This window comes from Rhincodon typus, chromosome 3 (genome assembly GCF_021869965.1).
Source record: "Rhincodon typus isolate 14 chromosome 3, sRhiTyp1.1, whole genome shotgun sequence".
NCBI classification, from domain to species: Eukaryota; Metazoa; Chordata; class Chondrichthyes; order Orectolobiformes; family Rhincodontidae; genus Rhincodon; species Rhincodon typus.
Genome location: NC_063334.1, coordinates 85,799,554 through 85,826,125, shown reverse-complemented (window position 1 = coordinate 85,826,125; position 26,572 = coordinate 85,799,554). Strand labels below are relative to the sequence as shown.

The 26,572-nt window shown below is 40.8% G+C and overlaps 1 protein-coding gene across 1 annotated transcript in view; it reads left to right on the top strand.

The window, feature by feature from the left end:
* Positions 1 to 26,572, top strand: part of adgrv1 (adhesion G protein-coupled receptor V1) — a 407,915-nt gene that overhangs the window by 302,284 nt on the left and 79,059 nt on the right. The window contains exons 78-82 of the mRNA XM_048593741.1: positions 3,232 to 3,639; positions 4,989 to 5,173; positions 10,362 to 10,614; positions 11,670 to 11,809; positions 13,876 to 14,036. Coding sequence (XP_048449698.1) covers positions 3,232 to 3,639; positions 4,989 to 5,173; positions 10,362 to 10,614; positions 11,670 to 11,809; positions 13,876 to 14,036 — 1,147 coding nt within the window. The remainder of the gene's footprint in view (positions 1 to 3,231; positions 3,640 to 4,988; positions 5,174 to 10,361; positions 10,615 to 11,669; positions 11,810 to 13,875; positions 14,037 to 26,572) is intronic.

The following is a 26,572-nucleotide window of genomic DNA, read 5'->3' as shown; positions in this document are numbered from 1 at the left end:
AATTGGCTGGAATTATAGTTCCCTCTTCCACCAGGTTGGTGTCAGACAGTCCAACTATCCTTGGGCTACTGAAGGGTCTCCTCTGCCACTGCTGGTATTTTAACAGAGAGATATCTACATCACACAGCAAGAGTGCCAGATAAACCCTAGGTGCCAAACAGTGAGCTGGTGAGGAGATGCCACTTGTTTACGTACCCTGTGCCAACAGGAGTCCCCACTTCTGGGGATTTGCTCCCACTTGCCCCCATCCACCCATGCCACCTATTTGTGGATATAATCCTTCGCACCAGGGCCTGACAGGTCTTGCGAAATTGCCAGACTTGCCTCCAGCTTCCAGCAGGAGTTTTGGTGAGGCATATGTTGCAGTTCCAGCTGTAACCAGCCCACTTGGAGTGCTGCTGGGACTGGAGAGCAGCAGGTCATCTGATTGGCTATCCAGTCTCAGAGGCAAGACTTCCTCCCAGTTGGCAAGGAAATCATGACCTGCACTAATTTATGTTAGACAGGTATAAGTTGAACTGGAGATTTCTGTTCATTTAGAAATGGGCTCAGTCCTGACTATTCAGTCATGTGGTATGGTCACCACTTCCATTGGTTTCCTACCACACAAGTTACAATCTGTTTTCTGTACTGGGAATAATTTCTGTCTGCAGATATATACAGTTTATTGAAATCAGAAAGTTTTTTTCTGTGTTTATAAATGCATAAGAGATGAGCAAAAACAATGCAATTTATTTTGGAAAAGATGAATTGTAAATAACATCTCTAAATCTTTCCACTATAAGGAGTTACATAGATCATAGAATCCCTACAGTATGGAAATAGGCCCTTCAGCCCAACAAGTCCACACTGAGCATCCCACCCAGACCAATCCCCATAATCTGTACATCCCTGAACACTACAGGCAATTTAGCATGGCCAAACCACTAACCTGCACATCTTTGGACTGTGGGAGGAAACCAGAGCACCCTGAGAAAACCCATGCAGACACAGGGACAATGTGCAAACTCCACACAGGCAGTCACCTGAGGTTGGAATTGAACCCTGGCCCCGTGAGGTAGCAGTGCTAACCACTGAGCCACCGTGCCAATTACATTTGATCTTTATCAATGGAATGGAGTGCTTGCTTATTCATTCCTGCCATTTAAGTATTGCTGATCACCAGATTAGCATTCAGACAGTGAGATGAAAATTTACTTCAGTGAGAGGTAATATTTGTCAGTGAGATATTTCTGAATAAAACAGAACTAATTGGCAGCACAGTGGCTCAGTGGTTAGCATTGCTGCCTGACAATGCCAGGACCAGGATTCAATTCCACTCTTAGATGACTGCCTTTGTGGAGTTTACACGTTCTCCATGTGTCTGTGTGGGGTATTAGTGTTCTAGTCCAAAGATGTGCAAGTTAGGTGGATTAGTCATGGGAAATACATGGTTACAGGGATAGGGCAAGGTGTGGGTCTGGGTGGGATGCTCTTTGGAAGGTTGGTGTGGACTCAATTTCCACTCTGTAGGGATTCTTTCTTTCTAAGGGTAGAAACCAGTAGAGATAGGCTGCCCTTGAATAAACATTATTCAAACTCCCTTTGTCCTGTTCATAAAATTCTAGGCTGGAAATTTTTTTGTGCAGTGACATGTTGTGGAATCAGAACCGAGGGCGAAAACCTTTCCACTTCACTGTCTGTTTGCTGAACAACCTGCCAGTGACCAATCAATTAGGGCCACGAGGCGAAATAACTGATGACTTGGCATCTGGAGAGGGACATGATGCAGTTGACCATACTATCACCTGACATGGAAGGTGGTGCTGGTGCCATGTTTCAGGGATCGCCAGCAACCAAACCCTGAATGCAGCTGAGTCCAGCAGGAAACCCATAGTCTGTGAGCAGTCGTCATCTACAGGAGACCACCCCTTCATTTTCAGCTGCAGGCTACTTCTCAGTCTCACAACATAGAAACAACCGTTCTTCCTTCAAGCAAGGAACCTGAATCAGCCTCGGACAAACTGCTGCCACCAATCCAGCTAACCACTAGGCATTTAGAACCCATGTTCTCATCTACTTTGAGATGAGACATTGCGGATCTCTTGGCACTTTGACACAGATTGCATTTCTATCATGAACATCGTGTGGTCCTCATTTGCATATCACAGAAAGTGGTGGATGAAGGAATCAGTGTTTTAGCAGAGGTGAGCGAGTGAATGCTTTGAGTTTGGAGGTAGAATTTTCTGAATGGATACAGTGATAAAGCCATGCCTAGATTCTGTACCGTCTGTGTGCTCCCTCATGTATGTCAGGATGCTGTGGTTGCTGGAATTCTGGAAAAAGAAAACTCGTAAGAGCAAGAGAAACTTAGCAGCATCTGTGGGGAGCGAAAAACAGTGTTAATGAAGATAATTCTTTGAAGTTTAGAAGAAAAGCCATGTTGGACTTGGAACATTAACTCTATTTCTCTCTCCACAGCTGCTATGGTTCCTCTTTGGCTTCTTCATTGACCTCCTGGTTATGGGAAAGCCTCACACTCTGTGTTCAGCAGTCAGGCCTTCCTCCCTCTTCAGTCCCAGGTTGTCAAAAGCACACCAGGCCGCCACAATCCAGGAACCCCTAGCTGGGCCATATTGATGATCATCATCACAGTTGGTTTATGTACTTGAGTCTGTTTTTGAGGAGAGAGTGCTTGATGATGATTCTGGGTCTCACCGTGGCTCACATTATGGTGTTTCTCTGTCTCAGTCCTTGATTTCCTCAGTAGTCCATTCAATGGGTATACGTTGTCAAATTACTAGACTTAACTTTCTGTGGCAAATTTAAGAGGCAATAAATGTGCAAATGCAACAAGTCATGAAAATCACAATTAAAGGCAAGATGCAGTTTTTGCAGAGCGAATGGGGAATTCACACAAAAATTGATCATCTGTGAATTACATTTCAAGAGGTATCACCTTACAACAATTTTTTGAGAAATTTTGTCATTAGTGGTGATGTGTGTCATTGAGATGCCACTAATATGTCAGCAAATGCTAGCTCTTTTTGTTATGTTTCTGTTATAATGGATTTACGATTTCATTAATTTTTATTCAAAAAGCACTAATTGTAGATAGAGCTATTAAAGTTATGAAATAATTATATGAAACAATAACAAATACATTTTGGAACAACAGGAGAAATAATTATTTAGTTTCTTGACTCAGTTCAAACAAATGATCTTATTTTGTATTCAATTTGTATTTTATAGGAATTAAGAAGGGCTGAACTGGTAGGCCAAACCTTAGTGATGCCAGCTATTGCAGGGATGGATTTTGTAAAGTCGGAAGGCACTTTAACTTTCCAACCAGGGCAGTCGAGTGTTCCATTGGACATTCTCCTAACTCCAGAATTGGCATCTTCAAATCCATTGCCAAAGCGATTTCAGGTTGTGCTCTACAATCCAACTGCAGGAACTCAGCTGGATAAGAATTACAACATAGCAAACATCACAATAGTTACAGATGCTAACTCTCAGTTCTTCTGGGGTTTGATTGATCAGTTATACCAACCCTTGGATAATGATTTGATAAACGAAATTCTTCAGAAACTGCAAAGCAAGATTAACATAGAGGCCACAGGAGAACAACTCAGTGCAGTAATGGAGGTGTTAGAAAAGGTAAACTTACAATTTCAGATGATCATTTATTTGAAATGACTTTAATATCGAGTGCACTTTATTTATTCCCACTTCAGTCATTGATATTACTGGCTAAGCCAGCATTTATTGTCCATTTTTAATTGCTTTGGAGAAGATGGCAGTGAGCTGTCTACTTGAACCACAGTGATAATTGAGGTGTAGGGACACTTGTGGTTTTAGGATGGGAACTCCAGGATTTTAACCCAGTGACAGTGAAATGTAGAAAGTAGGTGCAGGAGTAGGCCATTTGGCCCTTTGAGCCTGCACCACTAAAATGTGGTGATATTTCCAACTCAGAATAGTGTGTGACTTGGAAGTGAAATTGTAGGTGCTCATGTCCTCATGCATCTGTGGCCTTTGTCCTTCTAGGTGGTACAGGTCCAATGTCTGAAAAGTGGTATTTGGAAGAGCTTTAGTGGTTTTTTTTGATGGTACACTGTTGCCACTGTGCATCAATGATGAAGGGAATAAAGGCTGAAGGTGATGAATGGGATGCCAATTGTCTTAAGTAAAAGAGTAAAAACATTTTTCAAGATGCCAACACTAAGAACAAAAACAGCTGAGAAAACTCAGCGGGATAGGCAGCATCTTTGGAGAGAAGCAGAGTTAATATTTCAGAGCACTGACTTTTCGTCAGAACTTGTTCGTGTTAATTCTCACAAGTTTGATTATGACCATGTGAACCTGAGTCAGCAGTACAACTAAATTTGTATGCTTTGTGGAGTAATTATGTACATTACAGAGAGGAAATTGTAATAGCTTATAATTTTACCTTGGCATAAATGACATAGATAGCTGTAACCAAATGGTATATTCGGTCAAAATCAGTTCTACTTAATTATCACATTGACTGTCTCCTGATAATTTCCAACAGATTCTGGAGGTGTTGGTGGAATGAGAAGAAATTTATATTTTTTCGAGTTGCATCTTATCAATCTTGCATTTTGTGAGACAAGCTTTTTTTTTTAAATAGGAGCTATTTAAAGAGAAAATAATCATGTAGCTTAATGTAAATGTAGATAATGGACATATTCTGCTTGAAAGATTTTTTTGTGCAAAATACTACATTCTCCACTTCTTAGCCCTCAATAGCCAGTGCTGTCTTGAGACCAAGGACACTACAGGCCTGGTTTATGACATCTTTTATGTGCTTCACTTATACCTGCTGTGCTGAACACTGATTTATTTAGCCTTTCGATTGTGAAAGTCCTTTTAGAATTTCCATTTTGCCTGACATACTTGGAGAAAGATTCTGTCCAGTAATACTTTTTCCGTTATTAGTTTTTTGAGTCAGAATTTAATGGATTAATTTATTTACGATCCATTAGGTGATACAGGAAGGAGAGAAGAAGCCAATCAGTGACACCAACAGAGAGTTACTTTATAATAATCTTTGTGCGCTACTAGACCCTACACGCAAGGATACTAAAGGATTTAGTCAACTGGCAGAAGTGACTGAGAGGTTTGCCTTCTCACTGCTCACTGACATAGAATGTGGATCACCTGGTGAGAGGTAAAGTTACGAATGACTAATGAGATTTTATTAGATTAATGAATAAAGCAATAACTGCTATTTGCATCCATCCAGGGATTGAATATAATGCTTTGGGTACAAAATGAATTAGCAACATTTATTAAATGACAACAGGGAAACATATCATAAAGAGGAAACAGAAATGTCAGGAAAATCGTAAATCATTTTTTAGCTTAAAGCGTTCTTTAACTAAATGAAGAAGGAATGTTAGGCCTATTTGTCATTTTTCCTGGAGTAGGAATGTCATGTAGTCATCAGATGCCCACTACAAAATATGATCAAATTAAAATTTCAGAATAGGGTGGGCATTGTGTTCACTGCAAAATGGTGTTCGTGAAAAATTAGATTTGTTTTGGGATTATGAGCACCGGAAAATCAACAACATATTGAGCTCTTTTTCCAGTTTGTTTACAGCAGGAACTAATTTTTTTTTCTCCTTGTGATTTTTGTTTGAAAACAAACTCAAGTCTCTGTAATGTGAAAAGGCCATATGTTATTTTGTTTTGGCTTTATAAATCATTTGACTAAAAGAGCAAATTATTTCTTAATCTAACATGATTATAATGCAGAAAATGATCTGGCAAACCTACAATAATTTGCTTTAAGATTAAATAGTTTATCAGTAATTACAAGTACAATGCAACTTTGGTGATGGTGCAAACGGAGTGGTAGTAGCATGGTGACATACACCTTGGTCGATCTTCCTCTCTTTTGAAGTAGGTAGATAACAATATTGAATGTGTTACACAATCATCAGCTGAACTGCTACAAATTCCCATTTGCACCACAGCTGAAATTGAAGTTTCCTTTACAAATCTTTGAAAAATTCATTATAAACATTTTTAAGGATAAAATATGGAATTTGTAACACTGTTAAACATTCAAAACATTATAGAATCTCAGTTGACCTTATTCACTCAAAATATACATGCTTGTAAATATTGCTAAAAAGGCACAATTTTGTCACAGCAGTTAGCAAGAAGATTTTTTGAAATTTTATACTGAATAACTTAATTGGGATTAGAATGATTATGACATTCTGATTTGATTCTAGATCAGGTTGGCACCTTATCAAAAAAACGCACAGAAACATAATTAAGTTCTATTGAAATCATAATTCAACTATTATGTAATCATCCTTTAGTGGGATTTCAGTTGAAAAGAATCCAAGGTAATTTAGGCTTTGGAATATAACAAAAGGAAAGTTCATGTTTCACTACTCAAAACTGTCAAAAGCCAAGATTCTGACAAAATTAGCTTCCATTTCTTGAGTTTTCTGTGTACTCCTATGTGAGGGGTTACTAAAATTGTATCAAACATGGGTACAATCAATTTATATATAATCTCCATTGTTCACTGTTTAAGTTAGGTTTATCTTCTGTAAATGGCTAGGTCCAAAGTAAGATGGTGCTTCATTTCAACATGTGAAATAGGCTGATGGTGAAATTGGGGAAAACTTGCTAGAGGAGTGTAGAAATAGAGTGTAGAAATAACCATGGATATACTCTCAAAGTTGTCCCTTGCTCTACTAAGGGATGGTTTTAAAAACACTCAGCTTCTCTGGAGAGCAACGTTGAAGTCAAAATGTGTAGTTTAGGACCATGCTAGACTCCAGTTTTGCATTAAACAGTCCATTTCTCTTTCTGTTTGAAGCCAGAAGTTTTAGCTTGTTCACCTGTCACTGCCTAAAAACATCAGTTGTTTCTAACTATTGTTCTTTTTATCCATCAGACTGAAAATAAAATATATACATGTTTTAATCTGGTCTCCAAAGTAATAAATTATCCAGTCACTTCCTTCCTTGTTTCCCATTTTCTTGGAATTTTGTGGAAATAAATTTCTGCCATGCCAACTTGTTCCTTTGTTAGCTGTAGAAAAGTCCTGAGGAATTGCAAATTGGTTTTATTTGTACTATGGAATTGGAGAAGCTAACACAGTTTGCAATTCCCCTTTTGAAAAAAGTCTTAAAAGCCACAGTGCAATAAACCTTCTACTTTTTGTCTTGACCTATTCATTTGTACATGGAAGGTAAACTACTTACAATGGGACAACAGTTCATGCTCAAGTTCAGACAGATTAACTTTTCAAATCTTAGAATATGTATAAGATTAGTCACAGAATTTTCCAAACGAATTAAAATTGCACAAGCAGAATACACTCAGAATGATCTAACTTTTGTTTTTGTTTTGTTGCTATGGAAAAGAAGCTGATGATTGGGTCTCCTTCCTCCATTAGCTATTACTTGAAGCATGAAGATTTTACGTAAATATTGACCAACGGCTATAACATTTCCATTGATGATTTCAAAGTGCTATTTACCAAGAAATTGAAGGTTGTCATTGGGATAGCATAATCATAGAGATTCAAGATGACATGGCAATTTATCTGATATCAAAAAGCCTTTCAGCATCTTCCATAAATTAGATGCAGTTCAACAGACCTAGCATGCTGATTAGATTGTCCAAGCCTGGCAAAATCTCTCATGAGCTGTGCAATCTGATTTCTTTATTCAAAGTTATTTACTCAATACTTTTGCAGTGTGTTAAAGCAGAATGCTTAAAAATGTTCTAACCATTTGTGTGTAATTTTGTTCAATTTGCACAAAATGACTTGAGAAAAGAGTGCATGCCTCCTATTTATATAGGAATTCATTCAAACTCTTTGCTGTGTTAGTCACTCATGATCTGTTTCAATAGGGTTCAAGTCTAGTAACTTGAGGTTGGTTGGCTCGCCGAGCTGGTTTGTTGTTTTGCAGATGTTTCGTTACTGTGCTTGGTAACGTCCTCAGTGCAGCCTCCAATGAAGCGTCGGTGTGTTTTCCTGCCTGGTTTTTAAACTCTGGGGTACATTGAAATGGATTGCCTCACTTCCGGTTTTCCTTCGTAGTGGAATGTATATGGGGTTGAGTTCAATGTGTTTATTAATAGCATGCTTTGTGGAGTGCCATGCTTCCAGGAATTCTTGTGCTTGTCTCTGCCTAGCCTGTCCCAGGATCTTGGTGTTGTCCCAGTCGAAGTTGTGGTTCTCCTTGTCCATGTGGATTGAGATGAGTAACCTCAACACCCACAACCCGAGCTACAGATCTACTCCAAAACCTTAGAGCCTAGCACCTTAACTAAAGTTATAACAAACTTTCTGTCAGTGATTTTACAGAAGTATTGGAAAAGTCAGAGGAATGGGGCCAAGTGTTTAGCTTTTTGTTAAAGTATTCTTCAAATGTGGGTGATACTAGCAAGACCAGCATTTATTGTCTACCTCAAAGGAAATATTGGTGGGCGGCATTCTTGAACTGCTGCAGTCTGGGTGCAGGATGCACAACCATGGTGTTGCCTGTGAGGGTGTTTCAGGATTTGGACCTAACAGCAGCAAATGTAGAAATCTAGTTTCAAGTCATAAAGTCATACTGCATGAAATATACACTTCAGTCTAACTCGTCCTTGCTGACCAGCTTTTCCAAACTAAACTGGTTCCCCTTACCTCTATTTGGCCCATATCCCTCTAAACCTTTCCTATTCATATACCTATCCAAATGTATTTTAAATGTTCTAACTGTACCTGCATCTATCACTTCCTGTAGCAGCTCATTCCATATACGCACCACCCTCTGTGAAAAAGTTGTCCTTTAGGTTTCTTTTTAAATCTTTCCCCTCTCACTTTAAACCTATGCCCTCTAGTTTTGAACTCCTCTACACTAAGGAAAAGACCTTTGCAATTCACCTTCTCTGTGCCCCTCATGATTTTATAAACCTCTATAAGTTCACCTCTCAATCTCCTACACTCCAGGGAAAAAAGCCCCAACCCATCCAGCCTCTCCTTATAACTCAAACAATCCAGTCTCAGTAAGATCCTTGTAAATCTTTTCTGCACCATTTCCAATTTAATAATATCCTTCCTACAGCAGGGCAACCAGAATTGTACTCCAAAAGTGACTTCAACAGACTCCTATACAACTGCAACGTGACATCCCAACTCCTTTAATCAATGCTGTGACCGGTGAAGGCAAACATACCAAATGCCTTCTTCCCCACCCTGTCTACCTGCAGCTCCACTTTCAATGAACAATGTACCTGAACCCCTAGGTCGCTCGAGGTGTTCAAGTCAGAATGATGTGTTATTTGGAGAGGTACTTGCAGCTGCTGTCCTTGTTCTTTGAGGTGATAAAAGGTCATGAGTTTGGAAGGTGCTGTAAAGGAGGCTTGGAGAATTGCTGCAGTCCATCTGTAGATGGGCACGGTGTAGCTATTTACACTGTGTGCCAGTCGTCAAGGGAGTGAATGTTTCATGTAGTGAATATAGACGTCTGCTTTGCCCTGGATGGTGTCAAGTTTCTTGAATGTTGTTGGAGATGCAGTCCCCCAGGTAATGGGGCGTATTCCATCACACTCCTGATTTGTCCTTTATAGATGATTGACTTTAGGGCACGCAGTGCAGGTAAAATTCCATTCAGTGCTGTGCACTTCATTTTTACAGCTACACGCAATCTCAACCACTCCACCCATCGAGAAAAGTATTTCCTGTCTCCCCAAAAGTAATGGGAGTGCCGACAGGAGCTATGGTCTGAGAGAGCAAGCAGAGAGCACTCACTCAGTTGTCTGCCGCACTCAGGTTGAAAGAGGAGTGCAGCAAGATGAAGTATGAGATGTGAAATGAATTCACATCTCGCACTCAAATGAAGGCGGATATACAGTGATCCTGCTTGGCCAGGGCGAACAGTGGCCAAATTGATATTACGCTACAGCAGTCAGGAATTCTGTGCTGGCCACTTCTGCCCACTCACTTAATCAGGAGAGTTTAGCCATTGCTGGGACACTGACATGGAGCTTCTCCCACCATTAAGTGGGGCTGACTACCATGTTTCCCACTTTTACAGTCTGGATTAAGCCCAGCCCAATGTTGTAGTTCAGTGAGTTTACCGTGCAGCCTTAACTTAATTGCATTGTTCCAACTTTGATTGTCATTCAAAAACATCACTCTGATTGTGGTCAAAAAATTGCACATGCTTCTCTCATTTGAAGACATTAAGTTTATTGAAGATTGAACTGGACAAACGTGGGTTTTCATCTGATCTGGAAGCATTGAATTCATTTATTTCATCTGGGATACCTACCATAGATTTTAGAATTATCAACAACATTTTTATTACAACTTTTTTTTTCCAATTCTATAGGGGCAAAACGGTTCTTGATAGTTGCCAGTACCTCACAATTAAATCATATCACTGGTATCCCCAACAAATTAATGGACACAGAGTTGAAGGAAGAAATGGTGATTTCCTGCAAATTCCTGAGCGCCTGCTGGATGTTCCTTTTACATCTTCAATTAACACAGGGAGTGAAAGTTGTCAACGTGTGCAATTCACAGAATATAGCAGCCAACAGTGGTTTCAAACGAGTGTAAAAGGAATTGCACTCAACAGTAAGGTAAGACCAATTTTCTTTGGAAACAGTTATACAGATACTGACGACCTGAAGTTAAACAAGTAAATAATTATGGGAGTGAAATTGTTTCCCTTGGAAGTATTGATAATAGTTGATCAGTAGATGGCAACAAAGAAGAAAACTTAACAGTGCAAAAAATTCAGGTTTTAGATTTGGAAAAGAAGTACGCTTGGTGAGTTAAATAGATTTCTGTCAAACTTGAGATCTTTATTTCTCATTTAATTGATACAACTGTACTTGTGATTGTTCATTTGAATGAAGAGCCAAAAAAGACAAAATTCAGCAAACATGTCAGTTGAGACATCAGAGAAGATAGTTGAACAAAAAATCAGAACAGACTTTCGTGACAGTTTCTGAGTTTTTATCATTAGCTGATAATTGTGTTTAATAACTCTTATTTTCTTAAACTGATATTACTTACTGTAGAATCTCATTAAGCACCACTTTGAGGTGCACTTTGTTTCTATATGTTGGAATTTTACCCAACCCCATTGTTGGGGGCTTTGTAAAGTTCCTGCCATCTTCCAACTGCCATGATATTTTACCAAAGGTGGAGAATGGCTCTCCCATGAAGAAGCCAATTGAGCCACATTAATGAACAGGTATTTTAGAAGGCTGGTGGCTTGCCTGGCAGATTAGGGAAGGTTCCTCCTAATCAGACAATCTTTGACCAATGAAAGATGGTGACAAGTAAACTCAATGAAAATCTGAAGTAAAAAGCTAGTCAATGGTGACCACATAACCACTATTGATTAATAATAAAAAAACCTGATTTGCTAATGTCCTTTAGGGAAGGAAATCTGCCCTCCTTTTCTGATCTGGCCTATTCTCAGAAATATGGTTATTTTTTAACTAGAACTTGGACAATTAGGGATGGGCAATAAATGCTGACTTATGCAGTGATCCCCTCATTCGTTCCCAAAGTGATGTGATTTTGTCTAAGAAAATAGGTTTATATACACATTTTGCATTGTTTTAAGTAATGCTGTTGACATAAAAATTGACTGTCTTATTTTTAAATTCCTGCCACAATGCAGGTATTTTCTGCAAGTTTAAAGAATCGGAGTTCATGGCCCCTTGCGGACAACATTGAAATAATCTATCAGATTCACAATGCGGACAATCGCATTGTTCCACACAAATCTGCATGCCTTCTTTGGAACCAGGCAGCTGAAAGGTGCAATTCTGAAATAGTTGATTATATATTTTGTTTAACGATTGGTTTGTTATAGTTACATGCAAAAATAGAGGAATAAGTATTTAGCTGTTATAAACAAAAACAGAAGTTGCTGGAAAAGCTCAGCAGTTCTGGCAGCATCTGTGAAGAAAAATCAGAGCTAATGTTTCAGGTCGGGTGACCCTTCCTCAGAATGGAACAAAAACAGAATGTTCTGAGGAAGGGTCACTGGACCTGAAATGTTAGCTCTGATTTTTCTTTGCAGATGCTGCCAGACCTGCTGAGCTTTTCTAGCAACTTCTGGTTTTGTTCCTGATTTACGGAATCTCCAGTTTTTCAATTTTTATTTAGCTGTTACAGTCAGCTTCAAATGAATTTATTTTTAGTATATTACCTTGTGATTCATTCATGCTGGATACTAGCCTTTCCTTGAACTTTTTGGTATGGTCTATTACGTGTGGAAACCCCAAAGATTGCCATCATCGTAGAGGGGACAGGGATGATGACTCCACGTTGAAGCCCCTGCATGCTCAGTGACCCTGGTGCATTACATGAAGGCAAGAATTAGGACTGGTTTCAATGTAGTGAAAACAGATCTGGTCAGTCATGGGGAGACAGTTCACTCTACTATACTATTGCTCATGCAGTGAAGACAAGAAACCACATGGATGCTTTTATGATTATGAATTATTTCTGATTTTTGCAGTTGCATAATTCTCATGGTTTGCCAGTGACAAATCTGCCAAATAGTTTTTATGAGAATATTACTATTGACAACTGACTGAATACATATATGAAATAATAAGTTTCAAATCAGGATGCAGTTAGAATCCAGATTGGAATCTAAAGGAACCTATAACTTGGCACATGCACTGATATTCCAAACAGTTTAGATTTACTTTCTTTCATATAGAGCTGGTGAGTGCTCCATTGAAATCTATCTGATTTTGTCATTTATATATATTAAAAAGAGTACATTTTTGCAGTGAGATGGGATTCACTTTGCATACTTTCAGAAAGTAACAATGCTTAAAAGGAGCACAGAATATACTGCATCAACTTGTAGCCCTGTCTCCACCTGTTACTAACTTCCAGCAGGCGTCCAAATTGGGTAGATGGAGCTTGTCAGATTTAGGTTTGCAAGTGCCTTTGTGAAAGTTAGATAATTAGAAACATATGGACAGCAAAGTTGTACAATGTATGGTAAAGTACTGCTTGCATGAGGTAAGCAGAATGCCATGCCCACCAAAATGCTTGTCCAAAAATTGTACATGCATTGTGAGGTTTTTCTATCCATCCTCATAATTGTCATAAGACTGTCTGTTACTTCATTTCCTGAAATGTACATTTGACAGGAAACCAATGTTTTTAATCCTGCCATGGTGATTTAGGGAGGTTCAAATCTGCAAATTTGAAAAACCTGACCCCCGGATTCTCTGCAAAAGCTCCCGCTTCTATTTAAATTGAGCAGGTTTGGGAGTTCCCACTCTGGGGAAGATGGTCTGTGATTATACTTCTTGCTCAAATTTTGACAGCCACATAAATTTAAACCCAGCATGCTGAGTTTCCTGGAGCTTGGGGAATTCAGCACTTGAAATGGATGGTAGCAAGGGACCCAAGCAAGTGAATGCTTTTCATAATGCTGCTTGTGTTCCAGGCAAGTGAGTGCTTTTCTCAGTCCTTTTTTAGGAAACACATGCCACAATAAGCAGAATAACCCAACATCTCCCCACTCCCCTTACCCATTCTTCCCATCTGCCCGTCTGACTACCACCTCCTAATCTTGGTGTCATCTCACAATGTCCCTTGACTCCCCTCCCTATTATGTGTGTAGAATTGATTTTTTTTATCCAATGTCCAAAAACATTCAATCACATCTAAAATCCCACTTAGATTAAGGTATGACCACTACCAGCATATATTGTGTCATTTTATAAATAAGAAGATATACTTCTTGCAAGTGACACCACTAGGAAGAACTGAATTGTGAAATTTTGCTTAATTTTAACATTTGACATGCTTATGTTTTCTAACAAGAATCCTGTACTGTTTGTTTCTTTTAATAGTTGGTTATCAGACAAACAATTTTGTCGCGTGGTTGAAGGTACCAGTAATTATGTGGAATGTGCCTGCTCCCACATGTCCATTTACACAGCTTCTGCACAAACAGACAGTCTTTCCTTATACAATGAAGCCTTCTTTGCAGCTGCATTTATTTGCATTTCAGGTATGTGGAAAAGAAAGAAACCTTTGGCAAAACGCATGATTGCATTGAACGAGATTATTGTCAATGTGCCAACATAGAAAGAACACAGTTACCCTTCCAAAACTAGAAGGCCAAAAAGTCAAATTTGAATTATCATTTTCCCTGAGTTTAGTTCTGTCGTTAATATTTGAAGTCTTCAAATTTTTGGTCTTTCCTCATATTACCCAAAGCCATAAAATAACAACTCATGATAACTAATTTTGTTAATAACTATCTACCAATATAGTTTCCCAGGTTGTGATCGAAATATCTGTGTACAACTCTATGAAAATTAGTGTGTTAATTCCCATAAACTTGCAACAACAATGTTTATCTGTACAGTCTCGCATAAAACCACTGAGTATCATCCAGTTCAAAAAAATAAACAAACAACAGTGTGCCAAATTTCCACACTCAAGATGAGGATATAGGTTCACCTTACCTGAATTTACGCCTTGCTTTCTGGTCACGTTTTGCCATATTTGGAGAAGTGGTTGAGTGATAGTGGGTGCCAGTCTTTGCTGCCAACTTTATTGTCTGACTGATTTTCTACCAAATGTTTTGGTGGCTATCAGAAGCCTGCCTCCTTGACATGTGGTACAATCTTCATTTTAAGGGACTTGTTAATGTCCCATTTCCCCTCATTATCATGTCAGACCACACTATTCTACATAGAATTAGAGTTTACAGCAGAGAAACAAATGTGCCTGAGGGACCACTTGGCACCAGAACTCACTTTAGCCTTCCTCCAAAGATTGGCAAAAGAACTGAATCCAGAAAATGATTTGATGTCAAGGCAACTTTGAATGGAGTGTGACATCAAAGAGACCTGGCAAAATTAAAGTTAATGGGAATTGAAGTCACGCCTATCATAAAGGAAGATGATTGTGGATTGTTAGAGGTCAATAATTTCAATCCCAGGATATTGTTACTGTTACAGTTTTCAATGTCTGAACATATTCAACCATTTTATCGTAAGGTTAGAAGTGGGATGCACAATATTTGTTTCTGTTTGCAGCACATCAGAAAATGAGTAATTCATGCAGGATGTTCAGGATAGACTTCAAGTTTGTATTCATAAGTGGCATGTAACATTTGTAGCATACTGGAGCAAAAGAATTACCACCTGAAAGAAGATATGGTCTAACCGTTGCTGAATTCCCCTCCAAAGAGCATTCTGGTTTTCATCAGTTGGCAGAAACTTCATCGGACTAGCCTCATAAATGTTGTGGCTATAAAGCAAGTCAGAGGTTGGGAATTTTGTGGTGATTTTCCCAAACTCTGTCTGCCATCAAATGACACAGCTTCAAAAATAGTTAAGAATTGTGACACTATTCGAGACAAAACCACTCACTTGATTGGCATCTCCTCATGTGATAACACTTCTCAATGCTTTAAAGGTGGAACCAGCTTGTTCCCTTCAGGCAGATTGGGTTAAAATTTTGATCTCTATCTGCACCTGGAGTTTTCCCAAATCATACTGACCTTGTGTGTGTCTATAAGTGGGTAGGAATTTTGTTTGTCCCATGTGCCCTTGAAAAATGTAGGTTTCGAAATCCCTATTGAGTACCTACTCCTTTCTTAACTGAGCTGCTACAATGAGCACTTTGTTAATCTGCTGGAGAGACAAATACCTCAAGGAATTTTACCATCCTGTTAACAGATGTAAAACAATATTGGTGACAGCAATAGAAAATCTACATTTCAGGTTATGACTGAACCTGAATTATTTGGTGATAGAAAAACTAATAAAGGAGAAGATATAAACAATCTCCACATTGTTTCTCAAAATTAAAGCAGTAATAAGAGAGAAGTGAACAGTCAGTATTATACTTAAGCCTCCAAGGGTAAAGGGAAAAATCAAAGATGTAAATTAATTAAACCAGGAGAGAAAATCAGGAAATGTGTGAGTAAAATGTTAGAGCAAAATGTCAGGTTTGGGTGTGCAGCTCAAGTTGCAGCTCAGCTTCCTTATATGTCAAAAAATGTAGGAAACAAAATGAATGAACTGTGGATGCGAATTGAAATTGGAAATTATGACAGGGCCATTTCTGAGACACAACTGCAAGACTGTCAGGTCGGGGAATGAAATATGCCAGATTGTAAAATCCACAGGAAAGATAAGGAAAATGACAGAGGGGTAAAATAACCTTAGGGCCCCAACTATTCATAATCTCTATCAATGATTGTGAAAATTAAGCATAATATTTCCAAGTTTGCAGATGACACAAAATTATTTGAAGGTGTGAGTTGAGTTGTGAGGCGGATGAAAAGATACTTCAAGAGAATTTAGTGAGGCAAAGTGACTGGGCAAAAACTTGGCAGATGAAATATCAAGTAGATAAATGTGGGATTATCTAATTTGGTTGGGAAACTGTAAATACAGAGTATTTTTTGAATGGGAAGAGGCTGGAAAGTTTTGAACTTCAAAGAAACTTGGGTATCCTTGTTCATGAGTATCTGAATGTCAACATGCACGTACAGCAAGTAATTTTAGTCAAATGGTGTTGGTCTTTATTGTAGGAGGATTTGAGTATAAGAGCAAAGATATGTTACTACAATTATATAGAGCCTTGGTGAGACCAGAGCTGGAGTACCTTGAGTAGTGTTGGTCTCCTTACCTAAAGGAAGATATTCTTGCCATAGAGAAAGTGCAACACAGGCTCATGAAACTAAAACTGAATAGAATGGGTCTAAGTTCTCCACAGTTCAGAAGAATAAGAGTAATCTTATTCAAACATAATAAATTCCAACATGGAAAAACAGGGTAGATGCAGGAAGGATGTTTACCCTGCCTATATGGGTCTAAAATCAGGAAATATGTTCTTAGACTACGGGACAGGCTACTTAGGGCTGAGGTGAGTTTCAGGCAGCTTTTGATAAGGTCCCTAAAAGAGGTTAATGGGAAAAATTAAAGCACATGAGATGGGAGTAATACATTGGCATGGATTGAGAATTGGTTAACAGACAGGAAGCAGAGAGTGGGAATAAATTGTCCCTTTTCGAGTGGCAGGCAGTGACCAGTGGGAACCCAATGATCAGTGCTTGGGCCCGAACTATTCATAATACATATAAATGATCTGGATGAGTGAACCAAATGTAACATTTCTAAGTTTGCTGATGACACAAATCTGGGGGAAGTTGTAAGGAAGAGGCAAGGGGGCTTCAAAGTGATTTAGACAAGTTGAGTGACTGGACAAACACATTTCAGATGGAGTACAATGTGATCAGATGTGAAGTTACACACTTCAGTGTGAAAAACAAGAAGGAAGTTTATTATTTAAATGGTGACATATTGGGAAATGTGGATGTACAAAGAGATCTACCTTCAATTAATGAAAGTAGACAGGCAGTGCAGGAAGAAATTAAGAAGGCTAATGGTATTTGCTTTCGTTGCAAGAGGATTTGAATTCAGAAGTAGGGATGACTTTCTACAGTTACACAGGCCTTGGTGAGACCTCACTCGGAGCATAGCTGGTAATTTGTCTCCCAACCTAAGAAAGGATATATTTGTCTTAGAGAGAGTACATTAGATATTCAATAGGCTGATACCAGAGATGACAGAACTGTCATGAGGAGAGATTAGTTTGACTGGGCCTGTATTCTTTAGAGGTTAGAAGGATGAGAGGAGATCTGAATGAGGGCTGGACAGACAGGATGCAGTGGGATTGTATTCCCTGATTGAGGAGCCTAGAACCATGGTGCACAGCCTCAGATTACGCGGCAGGCCATTTAGGACTGAGATGAAGAAAGATTTCTTCATACAAATATACTGTACCTGTAGAATTCACTACACAGAGTGTTGTGGAGGTCAAGACACTGGATATATTCAATAAAGAGATTGGTTTTTGAGGTTTTGAAGGCATTAATGTTGCCGGGGATAAAGTGGGAATATGGTGTTGAGATTGCAGATAAGCCATTATCATATTGAATTGTGGAGCAGACTCTCAAGGCTGAATGGCCTACTCCTGCCCTTAGTTTTTATGTTTCAATCATGGGACCCACTGCATGGGCAGTGACCAAAAGAAACACCAACCGTGGACCTCTGAAATCTGATAAGTACCAGCCTCTCTGCATCATGATGGCACATCTCTGATACACTTCCTGTACTGTTCTGCACTTCAGCGCTACAGTTTGCAGCACACTGGTACCTTTGCATTGGAATGCTGCTGCCAGGACAGTTTGCACAAAGGGACAGGCACCATTTCATGGATTATAACAGGCTGCAACTCGGGGCCACTTGCTCCTTCTCTTAGCACCCACTCATTTAGTACCTACTTAAATGTTCCGAGCATTCCTGCTTCACCTTGTCTTGTCTTGACAGTTTGCTCTTTGCTCTTTCAGCTAGACTTTAAGGACTCAAAGTATTTCAATAATAACTTGCCTTCTGGTGTAAGCACAAGCCAGACAGCTTGTCATACTTGTCAGCAGTGATCAGACAAGAGGATGGACATGTTCCTGTATGTCACAGTGCTAGGTGAATCTTACATCTGCACAATGTGCCAATCACGTACTTGCCAAACACACTGCATGCGCACCAAGCAAATGCTGTTGTCTCAAAGTCTTGGGAAAAGTCCTTCATCAAGTTAAGAAAAGCAACCTTTCGGTGAGGGGTGGCACTGGCAGCCTCCATTATCAGTCCAAAGTTTGGGCATGGTCAGTCAGCCACGTGGGATGTTAGGGGTGGGCATCCTTACCTCTGCAGTTGAGGTGATCGCTATTGCCTTCCATCTTGTTCTAAATAACAAGCGCGCAATGGAGCTGAATATGGTGGCCAGCACACCCAAATTGGGCAGGCTGTTGCATTCTGTGAGGGAGGGGGCTTCTCTTTCAAGCAGTGTGAGGCCTACAGCAGTGATGCATAGACATCCATATTGTCAAGTTTAAAGTTACCTGTGATCGCTAAATGCTGTGTGTAAACCTTGGGCATTAATCTACTTAACCAAATCCTGGCCCCAGGCACTCTTGACCACATCATGCAGCATCAGAAATCAATGACAATAATAGCTGGGGTGTATTAACACCATATTGCAGCCTGGAAAGATTCTCTCTACTTGCCAAAGTAGCAAGACCTGAGGAAGGGTAATACCCGAAACGTTAACTTCTCCTTCCATCCAGATGCTATCTGGCTTGCTGTGTTTTTCCAGCCTCTTGTTCGTCAAGCAAGCACCATTCACATGCCCATAGCCTGCACATGATACAGGAACTGTTCACCTCATACCTTGCAGCATAGATTAAACTTTGTGTAGTGTAAAGGATGGCTAGGCTGTACACCTTCAATCTTGTAACTGCAGTTAAACAGACACTCGTGCACATAGCTGATAATGAAGAGTGAACATTTATTTACAAATGCAGTAGTGTAGTTACAGTGAAGTGTTACCCATACCCACTGTATACCCTCAGAAGGTTGTTTTCTTCCTTTCCCACCAGTTGTAGCCTGCAGCTATGGTTGAGGGAGCCTGTGTTCGAGTGCAGCTCATTGACCTTAGAATTTTGGTCAGGCGACCCTCTCAGTGTTTGCAGCTCGAGGTTACAAACATGCTAATCGTGTCCTGCCGAGAGGTGAATGTGACCTCTTCGGTTTGAGCTCCCACAGGGCTGAGGGTGCCAGGCACGATAGGTGGATGGCAGGAGCACCTCTGGAGTGTCCTGTGAAGAGACTTCTGGGGATCCTACATGGGCTTCGTTCTCCAACTGGGTGTATTCTGGCCTCTTCCCTACCCCCGTTGTGAGGAAGAAGCAGTAGGAGTCAGCTCTACCCGTCGACTTGCGTTGAGCACTAATGCCTGCAGCAATGTTGGGAAAGTCGGTGCAGCAGACTCTGAGAGTGCTAGACCTGGCTCTCCAACCTGTCCACAAAGGCAGCAAGAAGCAGCAAGCTCCTGATAGTGCTGCTGCAGTCCTGTAACCTCTGTGTCCCCGATAAACCTGCCTCCTGCTCTTGGGCCTCTTTATGTATTTCAATGAATTGTCAATTGCCAACACCATGGAGTCCCCTTTGACCTGCTGCTGAACAGGTGCCTGGTTTCTGGCTGTCCTCCAAGTGCCAGTTCTTTGGGATGTTTCTTCCTGCAGAGACATGACAGAGGTGTGTTCACCAGTTCCTGACTCTAATCCAATTAGTATTACTTCCGAGGTGTCCATATCTAAGCTGGTGGAGGATGCAGGAGGAAGCCTTGCTGGTACTTCCTCTGAGCCATCAAAGCTGTCTTCTTCCGAGGTGGAGCAGAGGATGTCTTATGGTCTGGCTGGCCTCCCAAAGACCGTGCTGATGCTGGAGTCATAGGAAAGAATGTGTTGTGAACAAGGGTTAGAAGTTATGGCATGTTACAAGTTTGCTCATAGTGGGTGCAGTGAGGCAGTAACACTGCAAAGGACAATGCTTCTTGCTTGGTTAAAAAAAAAGCCAAAAGAACTGTGGATGCTGGAAATCTGAAACAAAAACAGAAAGTGCTGGAAAAGCTCAGCAGGTCTGGCAGCATCTGTGGAGAGAAATCAGAGCTAATTTTCAGATCCAGTGAACCTTCCTCACAAGACTTTCTGTTCTGAAGAAGGGTCACTGAACCCGAAACATTAACTCTATTTCTCTCCACAGATGCTGCCAGACCTGCTGAGTTTTTCCAGTGCTTTCTGTTTTTGTTTCTTTGTTTCTGGGATTTGGAGGTTTTGGCATCTGCCTGTGACCAGTCCCAGTTCTTGCAAGTGGAGACCAGGGTCCTCTCTCTATAGGAAATGAGGAGCTAAATGTTGGGTGCCTTGAACCCCATTCTAGCTCTGTCTGCCCTATTATAGGCTGTCTGCTCCTGGAATGAGAGAAAAGTAAAGGCAGAGCGAAATGAAAAAAAAAGTGAGTATCTCTGCTGTTGGTGTAAGTGCACATGGAGGAAAGGGGTTAGGTGTCCTGGTAAGCACCGAGGCCATGCGATTTTATTGGTATGGGGAGCTGGGATGTGTAAGAGTGCATGTGGGAAGATTTTTCATGCAGTAGTAAGAATGGTATACCATGAGTCTTGATGGGAGGTGGATGCAGTAACAGAGAGAGTGAATGTGAGTTAGCAGAGAGAAAATGGTGGCACCTACTGTGGCAGATCATTGATGTTCTTGCCACACTGCTGAGTATTTCTCTGGATTGTGGAGACCACGTCAACCCCGGGGGGCAATATTAAACCAGGTTGGCAGGATCTTGTGTAGCGGCTTCCTCTGCCCTCCTGGAAATTACAGGATGGCCTCCTCTCTGCTAACTTACCCCCCAGGACCTCCAGGTCCCTGTCTGCAAAATGGACTGCTAATTTACTCTTTCCTGGGAATTCCAAGTCAATTCACAGGAACCACACAGACCAGCTCCATACTAACATTCAATGATTGAGTGCACAACAGCCTTTTAAATATGGAACCAGTGCCAGGAATCTGGGCAGTTCCAGCAGTGGCAAGTAAGTTCACTATTGGTGTGTGAGAGATTAAGCCGAGCGAGATGTGTAGGGGGTGTGTTGCATGACTAGTGAGGCTCATTTAACATGGTTGTGTGAGAAAGTCTGCTAGGCCCCATGGAGTGAAGCCCTCAATGAAACCTGGCGAAAATGATACTTAGCTAAGTTCCTGTAAGATTCAGCCCTCGGTTATGTAGGGCATCTGCTGCTCTTCCAGCAAAGTTGTGCAAAGGAGCAGGAACAAAGCTGCAGAAATGCCAGTGCTATTAAATACTCCCATCTTGTTAACGGATATAGATTTATTTATTTGTCACATGTACTATGTAGAGGAATACATAAGTACAGTGAAAAGTGCACAAAGCCGCCATTCACTGGCGCTCACTTCGTTACAAAAAGCAGAAGTGAAATGATTTAACAGTGCCAAAAGGTAAGCAAGGAGAAAAAAGGTCCAGATCTGAGTCCCAAGTCCCATCTCCACAATGGTGCAGGGTCCACTCCATTCGCTAGGCAACTGTCACCGCCTCATCAGCCCACTCTCGCTGCCGACATTGCTCCAGTCCACACTCAATTCGCTGTCGTTCCAGGACACGGCCCACACGTTCAGCTCCTGCCGTGCAGTTCCCGGTTGCGACCTGACTCCTTGGGTAGGTAGTTAAAAGGGCGGGGTGGGAGAGAGGAGAGAGAAGACGAAGAAAAAAGAAAGGAAAAGGAAAGGGAACTGGTGAGCAGAGTGGAGCTCCGAATGAAGCGACTTACCCTGCCACCGTCTTGCCAGGTAGACATAATATGAGTTCATAACCCGAATTTGACAGCAAAAAAGTTGAATTTGTAATGAGCAAGATTCTCAATGGCACACTAACTTTGCTATCAACATTTACAACCCCGTAATTGACTCGTATGAGTCACACGACCTTGCATCACCACAGTAAGGACAGCCAATTAGCTTGATTAATTTGCCCTCCAGAGACATGTTCACCATGTGCACATTATTTTGACCTCTCTATAGCTGCTGTGTTTCCATCAAAATGACCTTCCAACAATATCGGCATATTCACAGTGATTATTAGTATTAAGGAATCTTTGTCATGAATCACTTTTCTTTCTGACTCAACATTTAGTCTTGTATATGTACCAAAACTGATCAGCTTCCCTCACAATTAGACTAACTGACTTTTGCACCTTAGTTTAAACTCCCTATCTTTTTTTGATTTGTTTGCTGTTAATTGAACCAACATGGGAATATTTCAGATACTCGGCTGAAAATTTCATCTCCTTGTTGCAAACTACACCACACATTGATAACAATAAAGACTGCATTAGGCAAAGTGACAGCACACTGGTTGACTGGACACAGGTCTCTTGTTCTGTTGATTGAAGCTGTTTTTTGTCATTGGTCTTCCTCCGTGTGTGTCAAATCACTAAAACCCAAGCTGTATTAACTCTTCCAAGCCAGTAGTCCCTGCACATGATCAGTAATGTCTTAAACACTAACTGGCTCATCAGCGTATGGCCATCTTGGATGGGCTGGGTACTATCTGCCCAATTCCCCATTGGTTTTTATAAGACTAATAGTTTCTTTCTGATTTCATGCCCTTCATTTTTTGACATGCCAATCTCTTTTTAAGATCATTCCTTTGACACCAACTTGTCTATCTTACCAACATCATAGGTTTTTATTAAAATAAATTGGCACCTGAGAAGCCAGTTAGCATCTGCTTAGAGTGTGTACTCCCATCTCCTGGTGACTAATTATCATCCCAAATGTTCCAATTGATGTCTCTTAGTATTTTGGAAGATCTTTTTGTTTATTTGAACCTGGTGTATGTACATTACTGGCTAGTGAAGCACTTATTGCCCATCAGTAAATGGCTTGGTGACAGTGATGTTGAGCTGCTTTCTGGAACCACTGCACACCTTGGGGTGTAGGGACACTGACAGTACTGTTTGGGGAAGACTTCCAGTTTGATCCAATGACAGTGAAGGATCAATGAGGAATTCCAAATTAGGAGTGAATATTATTTGGAAGGAAAATTGCAGGTGGTGGTGTTCCCATGTAACTGCTGTCCTCATCCTTCTTAGTTGTAGAGGTTGCATGTTTAAAAGGTGCTGTTGAAGGAAACTTGTTCAATTATTGCAGTGCATCTTTTAAATGGCACACACTGCTACCATTGTGTGTCTGTGGTGAAGGGAGTGAATGTTGAAGGTGGTCGATGGAATGCCAGTCGAGAATCTTGCTTTTTTGTAAATGATACCAAAATTCTTGAGCTGCACTCATCCAGACAACTGGGAGTCTTCCGTCACCCTCCTGATTAGTGCCTCACATACACTGGGGAGACAAGAGACGAGGTACTCGCTGCAAAATTCTGAGACTCTGACCAACTCTTGTAACCACAGTATTTATATGGCTAGTCCCGTTCAGTTTCTGACCAACAGTATCCTTGAGAAGGTTACTGTTGTGAGCTTCAAGGATAGTAATGCCATTGAATGTCAAGGAATGTTCAGATGCACTTTTGTTGAAGGTAAAAATTGCTTGACACTTGTGTGATGTGACTGTTATTTGCCACTTATCAGCCCAACCTGGATGTTTCCAAGTCTTGCTGCACATGAATATCGGCTGTTTTGGTTTCTGAGGAGACCACCCCACAATTCTTGTGAGGACATGGTTCTGACTTCACATTGAGAATATCCTCCATCGTGTTGTGTAGCGTTACCACCATGCTAAGTGGAACAGACTTTGAGCAGATCTATCAACATAACGCTGAACATCCATGAGGAATTGTGGGGCATCAGCAGCAGCAGCAGGATTATTGTCAACTAAAACTGTAACCTTGTGACCCAGCATATCACTATTGCTTTACCACTTAGCCAGAATCCTGGTTAAATGAATAGGGCAGGACAGCATGCCAGAAGCAGCATCAGGTGAATGGTGCTGAACATTGTGCAAACATCAGCAAACATTCCTAGTTCTGACCTTATTACGGAGAAAAGGTCATTGATGATGTAGCTGAAGGTGGTTGGCCTAGCACACTACTAGGAGGAACTCATGCAGCGATGTCCTGGAGCTGAGAAAATTGACCACTGTCAACAACAAAAATCTTCCTTTGTGCCAGGTATGACTCCAACTAGTGGACAGATTTTCTCATGAATCACAATGATTGCAGTTTTGCCAGGATTCAATGATGCCACGCTTGATCGAATGCTGCCCTGATGTCAAGGTCAGTCACTTTCACTTTGCCTCTGGAATCCAGTTCTTTTTGTCCATGTTCAACCAAGGCTGGAATGAATGTCTGGAGCTGAGTGGCCCCAGTAGACCTAAACTGAATATGACTAAGCACTTTACAAGTGCTGTTTGACAGCACTGTCCATGGGCCCTTCCATTGATAAGGTGGTAACTAGCTGGATTGGATTTGTCCATCTTTTTATGCATAGGACATACCTAGGAAGCATTCTTCATAGTCAGGTAGACACCAGTAATTGCACTGACACAGCTTGGTTAGAGGTGCATCTAATTCTGAGGAACAGATCTTCAATGCTATTGCCACAATGTTGTCAGGGCCCATAGACTTTGCATTATCCAGAGTCTTCAGCCACTTCTTGAAATTGTGTGCAGTGAATCAAATTGGCTGAAGACTAGCATCTGTAATGCTGGGGACCTCCAAACAATTATGCACTCAGCACCTCTGGCTGAATATGAATGCAAATGCTTCAGGGTTGTTTACTATAATGGAATGCTGGGCTCCCTGATCATTACGAATGGAGATATTTGTGGAGTGTCCTCCTCTTGTTATTTGCTTAATTGTCCATCGTTATTCATGACTGGATGTGGAAGCACTGCAGAGGACAAATTTGATCTGTTGCTTCTTGAATTCCTTAGCCCTGTCTGTTGGATGTTGTTTCCGCTGTTTATCATACAAGGAGTCCGATGTTGGATCTCAACTGGGTTGACAGCTTATTTTTAGATATGCCTGGTGCTGCTCTCAATTTGCCCTCCTGCACTGTTCATTGAACCAATTTTGATCTCATGGTTTGATGGTATTAGTAGAGTGGGGGAATATGTCGGGCCATGGGTTTATAGATATAGAATTAGAGTTGATACAATTCTGATGGCCCATAACACATAGATGCCCAGTTTTGTTGCTAGATCTGTTTGAAGTCTGTCCCTTTAGTATAGTGGTAGTACCACATAAAGGATATTCTGAATATGAAAACAGGACCATGTCACCTTGAGGACTATGCAGTGGTCATTCTTACCGATACTGGGATAGATAGATGCATCTAAGACAGTTAGATTCATTAGAATGAGATTAAATATGTTTTTCCCTCTTGTTGGTTCTATCACTTGCCTTAGACTCAGTCCAGTAGTGATATCCAGCTCAGTCAATAGTGGTGCTACCGAGCTGTCCTGGTGGTGGTCTGAGGATTAGTCCGACTTAGCACTTCTGGTAATGTTTATACATAGTTATAGGGTTCATTAAGTTAAATCAAGTAAAATTAATTTGATGTAAATGAACCAATAATAATGTTAACCTAAGTGTAATAAAGTTAAGGTGCAGCACGACAGCTTTGTTGCGTGGAACTTGTGTGCTGTTGGGGGACATTGTGGATGCTGCCAGGAAGCTAGACAACTACTTGTGCCAGAAGTGTCCCCATCTGCAGAAACTTGATCTGCAGGCTTCAGAGGTCTAACAGGCCTCGAATCACTGCGAAGCATATGTGAAGCTGAGAGCCATGTGGACAGCACATGCAAAGAAGTAGCCACACCACAGAATAGGGTTATGAAGGCAGAAAGGAAATAGCAGAAAGAGAACCAGACATCAAGTACGGAACTCCCCTGAGGCCCTGCTCACCTGTCCAGACCGTACATTTAGTGCAATTACATTTCTCCAAACATGTCTAGTCTACTCAAACCCTGCATAAGACATCACCTCATTCCAGAATAAACCTGGTTGAAGTCCCTCTACGGCAAGAATATCTTTCCTGTATAAGGAAATGCAAAACTGTGCGGAATTCTTCAATAGAGGTAACAAGGTGCAGAGCTGGATGAACACAGCAGGCCAAGCAGCATCAGAAGAGCAGGAAAGCTGACGTCTC